Source organism: Poecilia reticulata, chromosome 18 (genome assembly GCF_904066995.2).
Source record: "Poecilia reticulata chromosome 18, P_reticulata-male-v2, whole genome shotgun sequence".
Taxonomy (NCBI): Eukaryota; Metazoa; Chordata; class Actinopteri; order Cyprinodontiformes; family Poeciliidae; genus Poecilia; species Poecilia reticulata.
The window spans coordinates 13,653,976-13,671,857 of record NC_088847.1 but is presented as its reverse complement, the minus strand read 5'-3'; the positions used below and the strand labels follow the sequence as shown (position 1 = coordinate 13,671,857).

Sequence of the window (17,882 nt, the reverse complement as noted above, 5' to 3'; positions counted from 1 at the left end):
TAGAAAAGTTGGCCTTTATTTACTTTCTGCCCCCACCTCACACACTGAATTTCGCATGAAGGTCAAGTGAGGCTTTATAATTTTGCGCATGATCAGATTTGGGTCAACTGTCTCTTACCCACTACTACTCCCACCCCATTTCCCCTTCTTCTTCCTCCTCCTCTTCCTCTTCCCACACCACCCAGCGTGAACTGTTGGGTGGTGTGTTACCACAGTAACCTCTTTCAATGGCATCATTTATTCACATATTCTCTCTCTATGTCGAGCTATTTCCATCAAAGAAAAGACAAACAACAATGGCTTACCCTGGGATCGCCCTTCTTCCTCTTGCTCCTCTGCTGCTTGCCCTTATATGTCCAACCAGGAAGAGGCGGTTTACCCAGATCTGTGTTATTGTCAACCTTTTGGCACTGACTTGGACTTTTGAAGTCACAGCACTGCCTCAGTCCACATGTTATCAGATGGATAAAAGTTCTTTCCAGGCAAACCAGGAAACCACAGAATGGTGGGAAGCCTCACATGTAAAATACAGACAGGTGGCACAGCCTCTTCATTTTGATTTTAAATAACATAATCTCTTCATTTTATCACAAACAAGACCAGTCGGCCGCCAAAGGGCACTCGCAGATGGGCTCAGATGCAGGAAGTCACAGAGAGTGTTGCCCGGTTCTGCCAACGGCGTAGACTCAACGGCTTCCGGCCATTGGTGAACCCGTTTAGTAATGTTCTCACTTTTCCTCAACCGCCCCCCTCATCCGTTCTTCTCACAATGCCTGGAAGTAGCAGAGACCTACATCTCCCACTCTGTTTTCTTAATCGTTGTTTTCCTTTATGGTTTCTTCCTCTGTTTTTTTTTTTTTTTTCGTTTTAACAAAGCTCACAATTGATGAAACCTTCCATCCAAACACATTAAAGCACAAGGACACTCTCGTCTTACTCTACATCCCATGCAAACAATATGCTTCCGATTCTCGTTTTCAAAGGAGCAGAAACCGTATGTTGGGCAATGTTTAATTAAATGGCTTACAAACTTTGAAGTCTCCAAATTAGGGTTAGATTTACCTGCTGAGATTAAATTTCTTTGAGGTTATTTTTTTGTCACAGTATGAAAACAAACGTCAGTATTTACTGTGTCAGGGGTATCATGCACATTCAGCTCCCTTTAATCTGATAACCCCAAATAAAACCCAGTGCAACCAGTTACACTTTGTGCAATTAAAGTATAAATGCGACTGTTCTGTAAAGGTCTGAAAGGTTCGTTTGAGAGCATAAAAAAGCAACATCATGCAGACAACGGAACAAAGCAGACAGGGTAAAACTATGGAAAGGTTTCAAACATTATTATACATAATTATGTATCAGAATGACCCAGTCAAGGCCCATATCCAATTAAGAATCTACATCAGAACTGAAAATTGACGTCTGCAGATATTTTTATCTAATCTGACTGTGCTTGAGCTGCTTTACAAAGAAAATCACCCCCCCCCCCCCCCCCCCAAAAAAAAAAAAAATCAAGTCTTGCAGATGTAAATACAACTAAACAAGGTTCCACAAAGAAGAGAAAGGCTGAATAGAAATCTATGTCACACTTTTCAGATTTTTGTTTGTATAAAATATTGGACATTATTATTATTAATCATTTTCCTTCCAGTTTGCATTGTATGCAAACTGGACCTAACAACCTAAGGTTGTGGTTGTGACTTGACAGGATGTGGAAAAGTTAAAGAGGTAAAAAAAATACCTTTGTCTATGACTTATGATCTGTTTAGTTTTGGTTAAATTACCCTCACTATAGATTCTGCAAGATCAACATTTACCTTTGATGACATTTTTTCTTCCTTTTCCTTTAGCGTCACTTGTTCAACACATTTAACGGAAACATTTTAGTTCACAGTTCACTTTTTCTGCGACTCTATTAGGCACTCAGAGAGTGATACCTGACTGATACGATGCTGAGTTACCTTTCCGCTTGTTTTTCAGCTATTTGTGACCTCTTGGCCTTTGTCCCCTCGCTCCATGACTACCTGCCCTCTCCATCAGTGTCTCCCTCTTGCTTTATGTCACTGACGGATGTCCTGCACCGGCGTTTTCATCCCTGTCTCTGTGCAGTCTCGCAGGATGTATTCAGAGTTCTGTGTGTGTGTGTGTGTGTGCGTGTGTGTGTGTGTGCATGTGCGTGCGTGTGTGTGTGTTGGGGGAGTTCCTGCACATCTGTCGGCTGCATTTCTCTCACTTTGGGTGGGGGGAAAGGTTGTTTTTCAGCACTTGTAGGAGAACGTGTCTCCCATCTAGAAAGATCAAGTTTGTCCTGCTTCCTTCCTCTTCTGGTCCTCATAAACACTTCTCCTCCCAGGCAGCAGGCCAGAGGCTTCCGCTCAGCGTCCGGAGTGGTTATTACCTCCGCAAGAGAAACAACATGATCAATACTGCTTGTTGTTTCTCCCATTAAAACCCAATTTCTTAAATATGTAATCAGGTCGGAGTGAAAATACATTGTAATTTAAGGTTAGCTCAACGTTTAGTTGCGTTACTCACATCTGAGTGTTGGTCACTAATCTCTTAATTAAGTCCAACTAAATGGGCTCAAATAGAGCAACACCAGCTGCTCCTCAGACCTTTTTCAATAGGAGTGGTTGTGCGTGAAAAGATCTGTCGACCCTGCATCAATCGAGGATAAGATCTCAATGATTAAAGAATAGCTTGTTTATCAAACAATAAGATGGAGTTCCAGCTTCCTCTCCTGCAGTTTCCTCTCTCCTGGACGGGACTGAAGTGTCGGAAAGCGTTGGTGGGGAATGTTCCCCAGTTCTACCCCTGGACAGCCAGACACGTACTGCCTCTCCCCAAGGGGTTCCAGTATATATTTTTTCAGCGTGGCACAAAAACACCCCGAGCTTTCCTGCCATTACTCCTCACCGAGCCGTGGGGGTTTAGAAAAACTAATAGGCCACTAAAAATACTCATGGGTCCAGAGCCTGCAGCCATCGGTTTTTTTTCCTGCCTCTCTTCCACAGTGCGCGTGGGCTATTGAGGAAATAGGAAACAAGGGACTCTGGTTGTAAGGGAGTTTCCTGCAAGACGTTATAAAGGGCTGTGCCTGCAGTTGAGCCGGTGTCACAGTGTGAAGGTGAACGCCAGCTCCTCGTCCCTCTGACTGCTGACTGAACACTCGGGGGGGGTCTGAAGGCAAAGCGGCGCGCTGTGTTTCTCGTCCCTGCTGGTCGGGGTAAGTCCTGAGACCACTTCTATTTTCTTTCTTTCCTATTTTGACTGTCTGATTGTTGTCTGGCTGCGAAGGATTTTATTGTTTTGAGTGTTTTAATCGAAGGGATACAACAATCGGTCAGCTCAGGGACTGAAAATAACCACTTTGTCCATTTGATAGGCAGGTCAAATGATGAAAAATACCCGTAGTTTTTATCATCTATTCGTTAAATTTATGAAAACAAATAATTTTCATTCCCTAAGCGCACCATCCAACAGCATGTTTACTTGGTTGAGTTTGATTAAAAGCAGATGAAAGTAAAGGACATTCACTTTGTACAGGGATGATCTTGTTATTACATGTAGTTCTTACCTTCAGGATTGTATTAACTGTAAATATAACAAAGTAAAACCAGGGCTGGAAACCATTTATATTGTGTTTCCACAAAAACTCAGCAGCACAACAGGAGTTTCAGAGACATCTGGCAAAAGTAATGCATTGCTTAATATTGACTGGAAGCTAACAGGGGTTGCAGATGTCAGTGACTTTAATACAAAAGAAAACAAATGAATTAAGTAAACCAAAATTAATTGAATATGACTTAAGGAAAGAAGACAAAAGTAAATTATAAAAGTGAGAAAGTTAATTCAAACCATTCAGCTCATGACAGCAATTCCTTATTTTTTTTGCTCCATCCAAAGCTTCTACCTCTATGAGAGAACAGAACATTTTATTTCTCTTTTATATATTGTAGACATCGGAAAAGATAGTTAGTTTTGCCTCTTTTTAATCTCAAAGAAAACCTCAAATTGGTATCATCTAGGAAAGCCTGATCATCTCCAGTTTGTTCTTTAAATATTCTGTGTTTTTTGTTTGTTTGTTGCCATGCAGGTACGAGTAGGGAGCTGGTCTCACCTAACGGATGTGTCCGGGACACTCCAGTTTATTTATTATACCAGTTAAAACCAGGTACGTCATTCTGAAGCTCCACGCGTCCAAACAGGCGCCGTTCCAAGACGCTCAACGATTTTCTGCTTTTTCCCACAGATCCAGCCAAGCCTGATGGAAGTGTTGGGGATCTACAGGGCGGACAGAGGGCAGACCATGCGGGCCGGGGGATACGTGAAGGAGTTCACTCGCCACTCCAACGACGTGCTGCTGAACCTGAACGAGCTGCGGCACAGGGGCATCCTGACCGACACCACCCTGGTGGTCGGCAGCGTCCAGCTGCAGGCGCACTGCGCCGTGCTTGTGGCCTGCAGGTTAGTGCAAAGGTCAAGATGCCGCATGAAGCGCCGTCTTTGCTCTAGGAGGCAATGAGGCAGGGGCGTGGTCGCCCCCCCCCCACCCAGAGCTGCCAATCAATTTGTTCATATCATATTGCATATAGATTCACGGTTTGTCCACTCCATATCAGTAGGTGACAGAAATGCTCCTTTTGTTGTTTTACAACCTTCATCAATATGTTTTCTTGTTGATAGTTGTTTTTTTTTTGGCAAAGTAGCTAATTACGATCTCTAGTCCCATTGGTAGGTTGATGTATGTGATGTTTAGTAATAATAAGGAAAAGCAGCCTCAGAGTACTGCACAAAAAACTCATCATAAAGAAAAAAGGGGCCAAATAAACAGTCGGTTGCAATTTGTGATCAATTGTGGTGCAATCATTTTGACTTTAAGCTGATAAGTAATTTGAATAGCTTTAGTATTAGAGCTACGACAAGAAAATAAAATAAATAAATAAATAAAATTATGAGAACAAAGTCATAGCTTTACCAGAATAAAATCATAATGCGAGAATAAAGTCAAAATAAAGTGGCAATATGACATAGTTTTTTTTTTTTTCGGGGGGTGGGAGGGTAGATAAAGAGTGTTGTTATTCACGTTTTGTGTAAGACTGCGGCGCATTTAGGTGAAATTGCAATTTTAGTGCAATTTGTGCCCAATAAGAAAAAATCTAGGCAGCATGCACCTTTAATCTCATATAAATCCTCCTCCCTCTGTCTGTGCAGCGGGTTTTTCTACTCCCTGTATTCCCACCGGATGATGCTTCAGGGCCGTGGTGGCGGCAACAGCAGGGAGCCGCTCAGGACCGTGTCTCTTCCCAGCAGCCTGGACCCGTCCTGCGTCTCCCTGCTGCTCGACTTCATGTACACCTCCCGCCTGCCCCTGACTCCAAGCATCGTCTCTGGTGTGCTGGCCACGGCCGCCTATCTGCAGATGGACCATGTGGCGGACACATGCAGGGACTTCATGCAGCTGCACTGGTGAGGGCCTGCAAATCGACCGCCTTCGCCAGATGTTCTTAAAGGGGCAGTATTGTGTAGAATCGACTTTTTAAAGAAATTATTACATCTCCCACGGCAACCATTCAGCTGTGCAAAACGTCTGGGCGGAACTCCAGTTTCCTCTTAGCTGCAGTTCCCAAACTTTGGAGCTTCCGCCACACAGTGACTCCCCCAGCTCCTTCAGACTAGCCAGCAGCAATTAGCAGACACCTGGTGGAACTGAGCATCTGCTGAGCTCATTATTTGAGCTACTTCTCAGAGCAACACTGGTAAAAATGCTGTTAAAGGGTTAATAGAGGAGCGATGTTGTTATGACTTCCTAAAGACGGAGTTTCAGAAAAAGCAGGAGTTGTTAAAAAGACAGAGGCCAAATTCAAGGCGCTAAATCGGGAACCAACATTTATTTTAAATCATATTTGATTTATTTAGCATATTTAACAGCTATTAAATGGTGCTATGTGCTTGAAAAATACATAACACTGCCCCTTTAAGCATGTGTTGTGAATCTGCTTCATGTTTTTGACTTTTCTTTTCCAGCACAGAGAACGTGAGTGCCAGACACCCGCGGATGGAGCTGGACTCCAGCATCTCTGTCGCCTCTGCTTCCCCTAAAGGGGGGGAACTGCCCAGTCCAGGACCCCAGCAGTCCCTCCCAGCAGCTGCAGACAGAAGGTTAGTCTTCAAATGACAAAAACGGATTACTCAGAAAATGGGGGAAATTGTTATTTTTGTTCCATTTGCACATTGCCAGAAGTACAGCTGCCGCTGCAGCTTGTGTGCCTTTGTCTGTCGGCAGGTTGGGCTCATTACAGAACTTCCTTTGTTTTTCCTGCAGGTTCCCTGTTGTTGCAGAAGGCTTTCTCAAGCCAGGGGCTTTCCCGCCCTGCCAGCCTGGGTCAGACGAGGTGAAAGAACATCCTGACTCACCCGTCCTGAACGCCCAGACTTTATCCCCAAACAGCCCAGACCGCTCCAGCTGCCATCCCAACTCTCCTGCCGAGTCCAGCACCTGCAGCAAAAACCCAGAGGTACGTTCCCTCCGCTCCTCCCCCCCAAAAACTGGTGGCTGTTATTAAAAAGAAAGCTGAAAGAAATATGACAAATTTTACAATTTCTTAGATTGAAACTAAAGCCGCACCAGACCCAAAGGCCTGCAACTGGAAGAAGTACAAGTACATTGTCCTGAACCCTCTCTGCACCGCTGCTGCTGCTGCTGCGGTGAAAGTAGAGGAGTCAGAGGAGGTTCAGTGTCAGGATTTGGCTCTCAAAGCTCCAACAGAGGCGTGGTCTGGAGAAGTGCCTGGTCAGATTGATAGGTAAACCAGACAAATCTGACAAATCTGAGGACAAAGAAAGAAAAAATAAGCGGTTATGGTAAATACATTGAATTTCCCCATCAGACAGGGGCAGGCCTCCTGCTACGAGGGTTCTGGCCGAGCCCCTCCCCTCGGGCCGCCTCCCTCTCTGGATCTCCCAAAAGGCTCTGCCTCCCACAAGAAGGAGCCAGGTAGGCACAAACAAACAGGTCATTAAGGAAACACAACGATCTGGTTTCTAAAGCAGTTTTTCTTTTCTTATTTGCTTTTCCAGTCTCACCTGGCACCATTATCCCTAAACTTCTTCCATCTGATCCGGAAGCTGCCCAACTCGGCGAACCTCCAATCAAATGCGAGAATCGCTACCTGCCCTTTGCTTATTCTGGCTCTCTCCAGGGAACCAAATCTGTGTGCTCAGGTGAAACTTTAAACATATATTTTTCTGTTTCTTTTTATTGCTTTTTTTTTTTTTTGGTTGAGAAAAAACACAAGAAGTGTGTAACAGGAGCGAACTTTGTTCTGGCAGGAGACAAGCCGTACCGCTGCAACGTGTGCGGAGCTCAGTTTAACCGACCAGCCAACCTGAAAACTCACACCCGCATTCACTCAGGAGAGAAACCGTACCGCTGCGACACCTGTGGAGCTCGATTTGTTCAGGTCAGGAAGAAACGGTGCACTAAAACAATTGATAAACTTCTCATTGTACAGGAGTTAGCCATGACCGGTCAACACTGACTTCTAAACTCTGCTTTCTTAATATTTTAGATGAGTTTTGAAAAGTTACACTTGTTCTTAAAAGCCTACAGATAGAACATGGTTAAACTGGGTGTGGCAGCACTGACAGATATGAGTTTTAACTTCCAAAAAATATATTAACACAGTATCGCAATGCTTAGAATAAATTTACTCACAGAAAAATATAGCCTCATGCCAAAAATTGCTCCATGCAGCAGCCATTCATCTGGTTTCCCTTACTGCAACCTCTGGTAAAGATGCACAAAAGCCTCTTTTTTCTCTCTCTCTCTTTTATCAGTTTCATAACATCACATTGAAAATCCAACAGTTAGTCTGAGCAAATTCACTCACTTGGAACAAAATCCCACAATTGTGAAATAAATAGCTTTTAACAAATCTGTTGTTCAAGAGTTTTCAATTAGTAGTTCACAACTTCCTGTTTTTTGGGGTGTTCCAATAGGATGTGACACAGGGGCCCATTTATCTGAGCCAATCTTCAGAATGGAAAAAACAAGAGAAGGTGCAATTCAAGTGAGGAACGAGTGTTGATTTTCATTAGACAGAAAAAAGCTCCAAGAAAACAACTACAGATTCTCCACTTTAAGAGTCTGCATTTTTTTTATTAGTTGAGTATTTAAAAATTACATCAATATTTTTTCTTTAGCTTTTTGTTTAAAAAACAAGTATGTGATGTTTAAAAAAACAAGTATGTGAAATGTGACAACTAAACAAAAAAAAGATGTTTTCTTGGACTGTGTCACGTCTCAACCTTTCCTTTGCTCCGTCCTGGTCTTAGGTTGCCCACCTCCGGGCCCACGTCCTGATCCACACCGGTGAGAAACCCTACCCCTGTCACACCTGTGGAACCCGCTTCCGCCACCTGCAGACGCTCAAGAGCCATCTGCGCATCCACACCGGAGAGAAACCTTACTCCGTACGTTACAGAAGCAACTTGCACCTGCACAAAAATAAATCCGACCAAACCCGGATTAACAACCCTGTCCGATCTTTAATCTGTGGGGGTGCTTGTGTTTTTGCTTTGCAGTGTGAGAAGTGCGACCTTCACTTCCGACACAAGAGCCAGCTGCGTCTGCACCTACGGCAGAAACACGGAGCCATCACCAACACTAAGATCCGCTACAAGGTGCTGACCGAGCCCTTCCAGCCTCTTCTGCAGGCCTGCTGAGGAGCGTTGATCGCTACGTACCGGATCACATCGGCTGTAACTAAATCTGTCAGAAAATGATTCACCTGACTCTTGATTGAAACTGAAAGTTATCTTTGCGTTAAAATTACTGCAGACGTTACTTTCGCAACATTTCGGCCACCTTTATCGAACAACGTCTGGGCCGTATGGGACACGCATTTTGTCAGAAATGTTGGATGAATGTTGATAAAGGAAGAGGGAAAGAAAAGGACTGAAGTAAAGTGTTGATGAAGGATTGTGAGGAGATGTAAAGGCAGGAAGAGTGCAAGAAAAAGGTGTTGATAAAATTTTGTAGAAAGATATTGGATGTGGATAGAAGAAAGAAAAGAAACGCATGTGTATTAGAGGTGGTGAGTGAAGATTCTGAATGTAGAGAAGCACTTCATGAGTTGTTTTCATAAATATGTATTTAACCTGACGGCCTGGGGCCTCTATATTGTTTTTTAAGCATCTATAAGAAGTAATTTATGCTCTTGGAGTTCAAACCAGACTAAAGGGATTAGTTCTCTTGTACTGAATAAAGACTAGAATAAACTTAAATCATGTTATTGATGACGGCATTTAAATGAAAATGTTTTGAAGCCACTTAAATTTGTATGAGTTCATTTGCAGGACAAATTTGAAATAAAATAATTTTTTTATATCATTTCAAGGTCTTTTGTGGTTTTATTTACTTACAATACTTCAAATATTTTTTCCTGTTTCTCACTTTATAAACCAGATCTTGTCCTAGAAGGTTGTATGGTGTTGCAGTGTTCAGCGCCGTTGCCGCTTAGGGCAACATGGTTGTAGGTTTGGCTGGCGATCTTTTTGCGTGGAGCTTCCACGTTCTTTCTTTACATGTAGGTTTTCTCTGGGTACTCTGACTTCCTCTCACATTTAACGAAAAGGATTGTTAGGTCCTCTCTAAATTGATCTTATGCATGCCTGTATGTGTGTGTCTGCAAACATAGTTTGTCCTGTGTGTCTTTGTGTTGTCTTGTGATCGATAATGGATGGTTTTTATCCTAATTCAAATCCATTCCACCAAACTTTTAGGCCGTGCTCCGTGTTTTTCTTGCAGTGGAAACAATGAAGCAGAGGGCACCTGTTTCCTCCAGAGTCCTAGTTCTTCTCGGCTGCGCGCCAGACTCGACCACGTGCGGGGGCTTCCTGAAGGTGATGGGGTGTCTGTGAACTCTCCCACCCTCTGTCATCCCCGCTTCCTGCTCCCTGATGAGCCATGGCTCGCCAGGCCTTATTGTCTGAGCTCCGTGGACAAATACTGGAAGTTTGATGGGACTTTCCAGGCTTCATTTACACTCCTACCCTGTTTTCTTTACCAAAAATGATCATTTGAAGTGAAATTCATCCCCAGGTCAACTTTTTTTTTTTTTTTTTTTTGCTTATAAACTGTCTAAATAGGTTATTTAGGGTTCTATCTTTGGCTCGGTCAAACGATTCTTAGGCGGTTGAATTTTTCTATTGGAATCCCAAACAAAGAACTGCTGACATTGTGCAACCACAATTGGACATTGGAGATGGAGGAGAGGGCTGTCTATAGGTAACATGTGAACAATGTGAATATTTATTCAACATTTTGTACAAGGAATATCCACAGAAGTGACAAGGAGAAGAGTTGGAGCGAAATTGCTAACGCAAAACATTATTTTGTGTCCATTGTTTTCAATCTAAACATCAATTCAGCAAATACTTAATCAAACTTAAACTGGCGATGCTAAATGAAATGACAGAACAGAAAACAATCCAAACACAGAGTAACAAATGTTTAACAATGTAAAATCAGAACTCACATCCATATCGTTGTGAAGCAAATAGAGCCGCTGCTCACGCTCTCTCCACTCTTTAATCCAATGCCTTTTTTTGTTAAGTCTTATCACTTAGAATAAGTTCACAAACTATCGCTATTGCTTCTACATCGTGTTTGTTTACTCTAGTCAAGTATAGTATGGCAGGGTTTTTATGGGATTTTCTGCCTGGAATCAGAATGTCGGTGAGTGAAATCGAATTGTGTGTGGTGTGGACAACACAAGATACGATCCAACCAGTTATACTTAATATTCTCCTGTGTGACCTCTCAGGCTTTGAAAGCTGGCCTACAATTTTAAAATCCTGCCATGTGAACTTAAATATGTGCAAAGTGGTGATCATGTTTTTGTGATTGACTTTTAGTTCCAGCTAACAGATCAGCTTTATTAAAAAACAAGATAATTTATTGAGTAATTTATTTAATTTTTTTTTTTTTTTTTTTTTTGCAAATGTTCAACTTATTGGTCATGCACTGTAAATCAGTTCTATGATTCTTTCTGAATGTGATTGTAATTGAGCTGAGGCTATAGTTGCTCAAGTCATTTCGGATTTCAAGACCTTGAGGTTGCTTCCCTCTAGTGTCAATCATGGAAACAAAACCAGAAGCAAAAACAAAAGAAATACTAAGCGGACCATTCACTTTCTGGACAATCCAATTGCTGGATTAGAAGGTTGTTATAAGGGAAAATCCAATATTTTAAACAAGTAGGCTATACATCTTTACCATTTTTTTTTTATGAACAGAAAGTGTAGAATACTTATAGCCTACTTCTCACGGACTGAGTTAATCGGGATCACTGATGGATCCAGGGAGCTGCAGTGTTGGTTCTCAGGTGACTGCGCAGACTCAGCTGCTGTGGCGGCTTCGGCTCGCCGTAACAAACCCTGTTAATGTTTTCACTTTACTGCTCTGAACCGGGACACTGTGGACCATGAGGTGCCGTGGAGCTGACACACGCACACACACTGGGTGAGTTGTTGAGTCGAGTTACAGACATCTCGGATAAGTTTGTTTAGCAGGCGGTTAGCGGCCGGTGTCCCTAACTGTCAACTCCAGCCGGTGTTCAAAGGAAATTAAGCAATTATTAGGTCCTCCCCACTTTTGGTACCGTTATAACCTCGCTCTAAAAATTGGTTTTGACTCTTTCCTCTAATACTTTTGTTTAATTTATTAAACTATGTTACTTGTACACGTTGTAGGCTATATGTTTTGTTTTTATAACTAGTGGCAACAGCACAGCGGCAGGGGTCGCGTGACGTTACGTCATGCCCATTTACTAGAGCAGTGAGTATGGCAGGACGTTTTAAGACACAATCAAACTATAAGTTTATGTTTACATTTAGATAGTAGCTATAGCAAAGAAGTGCCTCTAAAGAAATGTTGAGAATTTTAGATATTAGGTTTTGTGAAAACCTAATATCTAATAATAACCTAATAATATTACTTATTATTTTGTTATTTGTTACTTATCATGTTATTCTGTAACAAGTAGTTACAAAATAGTTTAGCTGCAGCTGGCATCTTGGCGTCTTCATTTAGTAAATCCAGGAAAATGTAGCTTTCTAATGGTGGCTTTATTTATTAGTTGTCATGCCTTTTTTTTTTACACAGAGATATGTGTAATTAGACATTTTCAGGTGGAACTGGACTGATGACACTGCAGTAGCTTACTGCTTGTGCACATGAGTTCACCATCAGTAATCAATAACCAACATGTGAGGAGCATCTCCTTGGGCCCTCTGACTTTTGACCTACATCAGGTCAATAAAGGCCAACTTGTTAAGAAGCTTAGTCTCACATACTCCACACCGTGAGAGTTTATTGCCCCACTGGAGGTTAATCATTACCACTTTGCTCTACCGCAGCAAAGATCTGTGACTTTTTCTGCACTTATGCTTTTCCAGAGCCTGACAGGTCAACTTTTAACAGCCCTCTTTTATTTATTTTATGTGTATTTACGTGTTTATAGATAATATGACCAACAGAAAGCTGAAATCACAGAGTCAGGGCGATGGAGCAGAAGGCCCGGACGGAGGCTGGGGCTGGGTGCTGGTCGTGGCGTTGTTCGTCAGCACCAGCCTCGTGTTTGGACTGATGCGCGGTTTGGGGATCTTCTTTGTGGAGTTCGTCCGGTACTTTGAGGAGAGCGCTCAGGCCATCTCCTGGATCTCATCCATCGGCTTGGCAGCGCAGCAGTTCTTTAGTAAGTCTGATGTTGAACCCTGCCTTCTTATCTTTAAACAATTAAAGAATACTGTAATGATCTCTGTCAGAAGACACTCAATTTCCTTAAAATACTAAGAAAAACCCTAGAATGTTTTTATCTATTACACAGTACCTTACTACTTGGTAAATTAGTAATTTATTTACTGTGCAAAATGTACAGTTCTAGGATAAATATTTATCATAGTTTCTTGAATTAATAGCTTGAGAAGAGGTGTGAGGTGTAATGGGGGGCAATCACTTTTTTACATTGGGCCATGCAGATTTGGATTTTTACGTTCATTTAAAATCTGCATTTTATGTTTACTTGTGTTGTCTGTGCCTAATATTTAAATTGGTTTTATGTTTTTGAAATACTGAAAAACATGAAGAGTTAAATAAACTAAACCAAGAATTGGGCAAACGCTGTATGTTGCGCTGATTTTAAAGGGGTATTGCACTGCGACTCTATCGTGGCTTTTCTAAAATGACTCTTGATTTTCTCAAATCGAAGGAAAACATCCTGTGTTTGATTTGTTTAGTAGGGATTAGTTTATGGTGTTTATTTTGCAGGCCCGCTGGGTGCAGCTCTATGTAACGCATATGATACCAGATTGGTTGTGATGACAGGAGGTTTTCTGTCCGGACTCGGACTCATCCTTGCCTCACAGGCCACCTGCCTGGTTCACCTCTACCTTACTATGGGACTAATCTCAGGTATGGCAAATTTAGGGTTAGCTTTTCAAACCTCTGTGCTCAGTTTATCTTTGGTCATGTTTTTTTTCTTGCTTATTTCTGCAGAATACATGAATGAAACCGTTTAGATGTGGGGTTTTTTTAGGGTTAGATGAAAAGAGTACAATTCCATTTCTTCATTTAGCCTTTTGTCCTCCAGGTTTGGGCTGGGGGCTGGTCTTCACCCCCATGGTGGCCACAGTCATGGCTAACTTCACCCGCAGACGAGCACTGGCTGTGGGACTGGGTTTCTCTAGCATCGGCCTTTCTTCCTTTGCTTTTAACCCCCTTTTCCAGCTGCTGGTGGAGAAGTATGCCTGGCGGGGAGCCCTGCTCATCCTGGGGGGCCTCAGCCTCAATATCATGGCCTGCGGAGCCCTTATCCGACCAGAGTGTCGCTCTAAAGCCTCAACAAAGGTAGGAAATGTTGCCTTCTGGTTTTTAATAATTATAATAAATAAAACTTTGTTATTAAATAAAAATATTTTAGAACGTTTTCCCTTTAAGTTTACCCTAAGCACAAAGGGAACAACTATATGTAGGGTTGTGTTTAAAGTTTAAGTAGGGCTGGACGATATGGCTGAAAAAAACTATCACGACATAAGGATTTCATATCAGTCGATATTGATAATTATGGATTAGTTTCTTGTTTTAAATATTTGAAATAAAGTCAAGCTGGTGGTGTGAGCTTTCCTGTTTTAGCCACAGTTTCCGTTCAAAGTCTTCGGTTTTTATTTTTAAGCAGACAGGAGGCATGTTAGTGAAACCTGAAACTGCGCAAGTTATTCGACAAGTTGTTGCTAGGTAACCAGAGAACGAGTGAGTCATTGCTAGGTAACGGAAGAACGAGTGAGTTCATGTCACCAACCCAGCTTAGCTGGCCTTGACAGGTGGAGCACGTGAAGGCTTTCTCCTGCCTACATCTCCCAGAATGCTGTGCGGTTCTGGTTCGCACATGGATTTATTGCTCAGCCCTAAGTTTAAGGTTTGCGTTAATTGAAGAATTGAGTAGAAATTATGAATTCTGTCAGTGATTTGTTATTTTTCTCTGCAGGCGGACCAACAGAGCGGATCGTCACAGCCTGACCTCCTACAGAGAGTCTTCTCCTACCTGGAGGTGTCACTGCTTTATGAGAGGCCGTATCTCACCTACACCTTAGGTGTAACTCTTTTTAACTTCGGCTACTTTGTGCCATATTTCCACCTGGTGGCCCACGGCCGCCAGGTGGGCTTCTCTGAGTACCAAGCGGCATTCATCATGTCAGCTGCGGGCATCACAGACATTTTTGGCCGAATTGCGTCGGGCTGGTTCTCGGACTTGGGGCGCTTTCGGGTCGTGCATCTGCTGACCTTTTGGACGGTTTTGGCGGCAGTGTTCATTATGCTGCTGCCCGTGAGCTCCTGGACGGGCTCCTACACAGCAATGATTGTGATCAGCCTTCTCTACGGTTTCTGCTCCGGCGCTTTGACCTCCATGGTGTTTGCTGTGGTGCCGATGATCATGGGCGTGGAGCGCATGATGGGGGGCCTCGGGCTCCTGCAGCTGATCGAGAGCTGTGCAGGACTGCTGGGTACTCCGCTGTCAGGTAGGAGTTCGCCAATTCATCAACAGCAGTTAACACCGACTGTCATTGCAAGCCACCGAGCAACACAAACAGGTCCACAGACACCTGAGGCATAAAGTTCTCAGTAATTTCTATCGGAAAGAAAACAAAGACAGTGCAGAAAGTGTGTGGCGGTCAGTGTCAGTGGTTCTGTCCAGAAAACATGTAAACCTAGCAACAGGTCATTCAGTGTCTGACCATGAAGGAGACACAGCTAAACCCAAAGTAATGGCACCAGTAGCTCTGTTACTGGCTCTTAGCTGTTTCTCTAAGCGGACAGAGCTAAACACCGGCTGCCTTTCGATTAACCACAGAATTGTGCAAGTTGAAATCACGAAAATAATCTCGCTTAATAGAAACCCGCCAATTTAAAAAAAAAAAACGTACATTTTTTATTAAAAGTTTTGGTAAGGCTTCTTTTGACGGAGTGTGGATAAGACTGACATGACACTGTCGTAAACATGACATAACACCCGTCATGAAGATAAAGGAGTCTTCATGAATGTTTACGACTGTTGTCATAAAATGTCATTCGGTAAATAATGACTATTTTAATGCAAAGTTGACAATTTTAACAAATGCAAATGCAAGTTTTTAATGCAACTTTGCTCAATTTGATAATGCTACGTGTGCTTTAGTATTTTTCTTGCTTTGTAATTCAAAAGCATTAAATATCCTGCAGATAGTTTAAAAGATTAAATTGGCATTATAATCATCTGCCTTGCATTACCCAATTATCATGTCTGTTATATTTGATTGGAGTTGTAATGAAAGAAATTAAAAAAGAGAAAAAAATATTTTGAGACATTTTTATTAATGTGAGATCTGGTTAATCTGAGATTTCTGACATTGTTTTAGAGAAACAACGGAGAAAATGGGAGGAAACGACTCAGTTTGGTTACATAGAGTAAAGAAATTAACGGTGTTGAAAATCTCTCCTAAAATTTTCCACAAATGTTATTTTTTCTATTTTTAAAAATGGCAGCTCTGTAACTCCTTTCTGCAGTTATTAAGTAGATAATTTTAAAGATTGTAATGAACTATTTCTTAATGAAAGCGCCTTCTTGTGTAATCTGTTTAATTACTCAGGATGAGACGACACACTGTTCAAGGGTTCACGCACTGTTTGCTGACACTGTTTCACTTATAGTTGTGATAATAGAAGATATGGGCATGAATGCCAATACAAGTCAATATTAGTGAGGATATGTGTATTTATTTAAGCATGTACTCTTAACTTTTGGATAAAATTCTCAAATTTGAACTTTTGCTTTGAAATTCATTGAAGCATTACGTTGATTAATCACTCCACCCTGGTGAGGGAACGCTCTAATCGACTCCATTTTTGTTTTTTGTGCTGCAGGTTGGCTCAGAGACATGACAGGAAACTACACAGCCTCCTTTGTGGTCGCCGGCGGTTTTGTGCTCCTCGGTAGTTTGACCATGACCACGCTGCCTCACTATTTCTCCTGCGCGGAGCCCCCACCTCCTCAGAGACCCGTCCTCGTTGATAACAGCGAGACTTTGAATTCAGAGCAGAAGGACAGCTGCTCGTCTAAATTGAACTGTCAAACCGTGGAACAAACACAAAGGTGATCTGATCGGGGAACATCTTTGTTTGCAAAGAGCGAGCTGAGAGTTATTAATAATACACCTCAGAGGATTAGACCCAAAGCTCATGGATAAGGAAAGAGACCGGAGAAAGAAAAGCGGAGAAAAAAAATAAAGCAATGCACATCAGCAAACGTGCATTTTGATCTTTCTTGACAAAGAAATTAAGAAGCAAGAAAACATTACTGTGAACAATAACTATTGCTGTGACAATTTTGTTTCTGAGTCTATCAGCAGGAAATTTATACCAGATGTCAGTAGCAACCCTTGAAATCTCCATTTGCAAAGAAGCCGACTGAAGTTAGTGCATAAATGGTTTATTGCTGTTTTCCTCCAGTTTGTCTCTAAAACCTAAAGATTTTATTGGGCCTTTCTTCTTGAGTTTATTTAAATTTAAACGTTTGACTGAGCCACGCTTCTCTGAGACCAGCTGAGAGTTTCCTTGGTTGTGTGTTTCTCATCATTGTCTTGCATTTAAAGCCACACTTGGTTCATCATTTTCAGATTATCGGGAAGGTTTTGGTTCAATCATGTGAGCTTGCAAATGCTGAAAAACAGGCCCCTTAACATAATGTTCCCACTTCCAAACTGATGATTTTAACCAGATTATATTCTCCCGGTACTTCACTGGCTTGTCCAAATGTTCTGCAACAAATTTTAAACAAGATTCAGTGTTTTCTTCAGCAGTGGAGTCTTGTGCAGTGAGAATTTATAGCATTACCTTTTCTACCTTCTAAGTGCAGATCTTTCTGAATCTCTTCTCTTGTTGACTTTTAGGTTATTATTTGGACTCTTTAGAAATGTTGAACTCCTAGAGATTATGTGGTTTCTACTTCTAGATTGTGGCTGTAGCTGGGAAAGTTTAGAAACACGTTTGTTTCTGGTGCGTCAGTGTGTTTAGTATAAGTCTTGACAGACCTCTTTGCTTTTACACATCGTCACATGCCTCTTGCAGGACACCTTGGTTATAGGACATATTTTTATAGGCCACCAGTGAGAATTAAACCAGTTGATATTCGTGTTGCACTGACAGGTACGAGGGTGTCTTTCTACACGTTGACATATTTCAGATGGTTTCTTGGTTCTTTGTTTTTTGTGTCTCCTTTTCTTCAGCCGGTCTACATGAATCATTCTGCTGTATCTAGCAAAACTAGATTTTTGTGTTGATTTTT

The 17,882-nt window shown here is 42.0% G+C and overlaps 2 protein-coding genes across 2 annotated transcripts; both read left to right on the top strand.

Moving 5' to 3' along the window:
* Positions 1–2,955: 2,955 nt before the first annotated feature.
* Positions 2,956–9,394, top strand: bcl6b (BCL6B transcription repressor). Its single transcript, XM_008435432.2, has 12 exons — positions 2,956–3,226; positions 4,097–4,174; positions 4,253–4,467; positions 5,215–5,469; positions 6,028–6,162; positions 6,326–6,518; positions 6,610–6,806; positions 6,891–6,997; positions 7,081–7,224; positions 7,333–7,463; positions 8,338–8,475; positions 8,587–9,394. Exons 3-12 carry the CDS (start codon positions 4,268–4,270, stop codon positions 8,725–8,727), a joined length of 1,641 nt encoding a protein of 546 aa, XP_008433654.2. The 5' UTR covers positions 2,956–3,226; positions 4,097–4,174; positions 4,253–4,267; the 3' UTR covers positions 8,728–9,394.
* Positions 9,395–11,310: 1,916 nt separating this feature from the next.
* slc16a13 (solute carrier family 16 member 13) lies at positions 11,311–16,848 on the top strand. The gene is made up of 6 exons (XM_008435433.3): positions 11,311–11,527; positions 12,528–12,761; positions 13,334–13,477; positions 13,656–13,912; positions 14,550–15,081; positions 16,463–16,848. Exons 2-6 carry the CDS (start codon positions 12,533–12,535, stop codon positions 16,693–16,695), a joined length of 1,395 nt encoding a protein of 464 aa, XP_008433655.1. The 5' UTR covers positions 11,311–11,527; positions 12,528–12,532; the 3' UTR covers positions 16,696–16,848.
* The last annotated feature ends 1,034 nt before the right edge of the window (positions 16,849–17,882 follow it).

Coding starts and splice junctions, on each gene's coding strand:
- bcl6b (XM_008435432.2), top strand. CDS start 4,268: ATGGAAGTGTTGGGGATCTACAGGGCGGACAGAGGGCAGACCATGCGG. Junction 6,163..6,325: donor CCAGCAGCTGCAGACAGAAG/GTTAGTCTTCAA, acceptor TTTTTCCTGCAG/GTTCCCTGTTGTTGCAGAAG. Junction 6,998..7,080: donor CTCCCACAAGAAGGAGCCAG/GTAGGCACAAAC, acceptor TTGCTTTTCCAG/TCTCACCTGGCACCATTATC.
- slc16a13 (XM_008435433.3), top strand. CDS start 12,533: ATGACCAACAGAAAGCTGAAATCACAGAGTCAGGGCGATGGAGCAGAA. Junction 12,762..13,333: donor GGCAGCGCAGCAGTTCTTTA/GTAAGTCTGATG, acceptor TTTATTTTGCAG/GCCCGCTGGGTGCAGCTCTA. Junction 13,913..14,549: donor GCTCTAAAGCCTCAACAAAG/GTAGGAAATGTT, acceptor TTTTCTCTGCAG/GCGGACCAACAGAGCGGATC.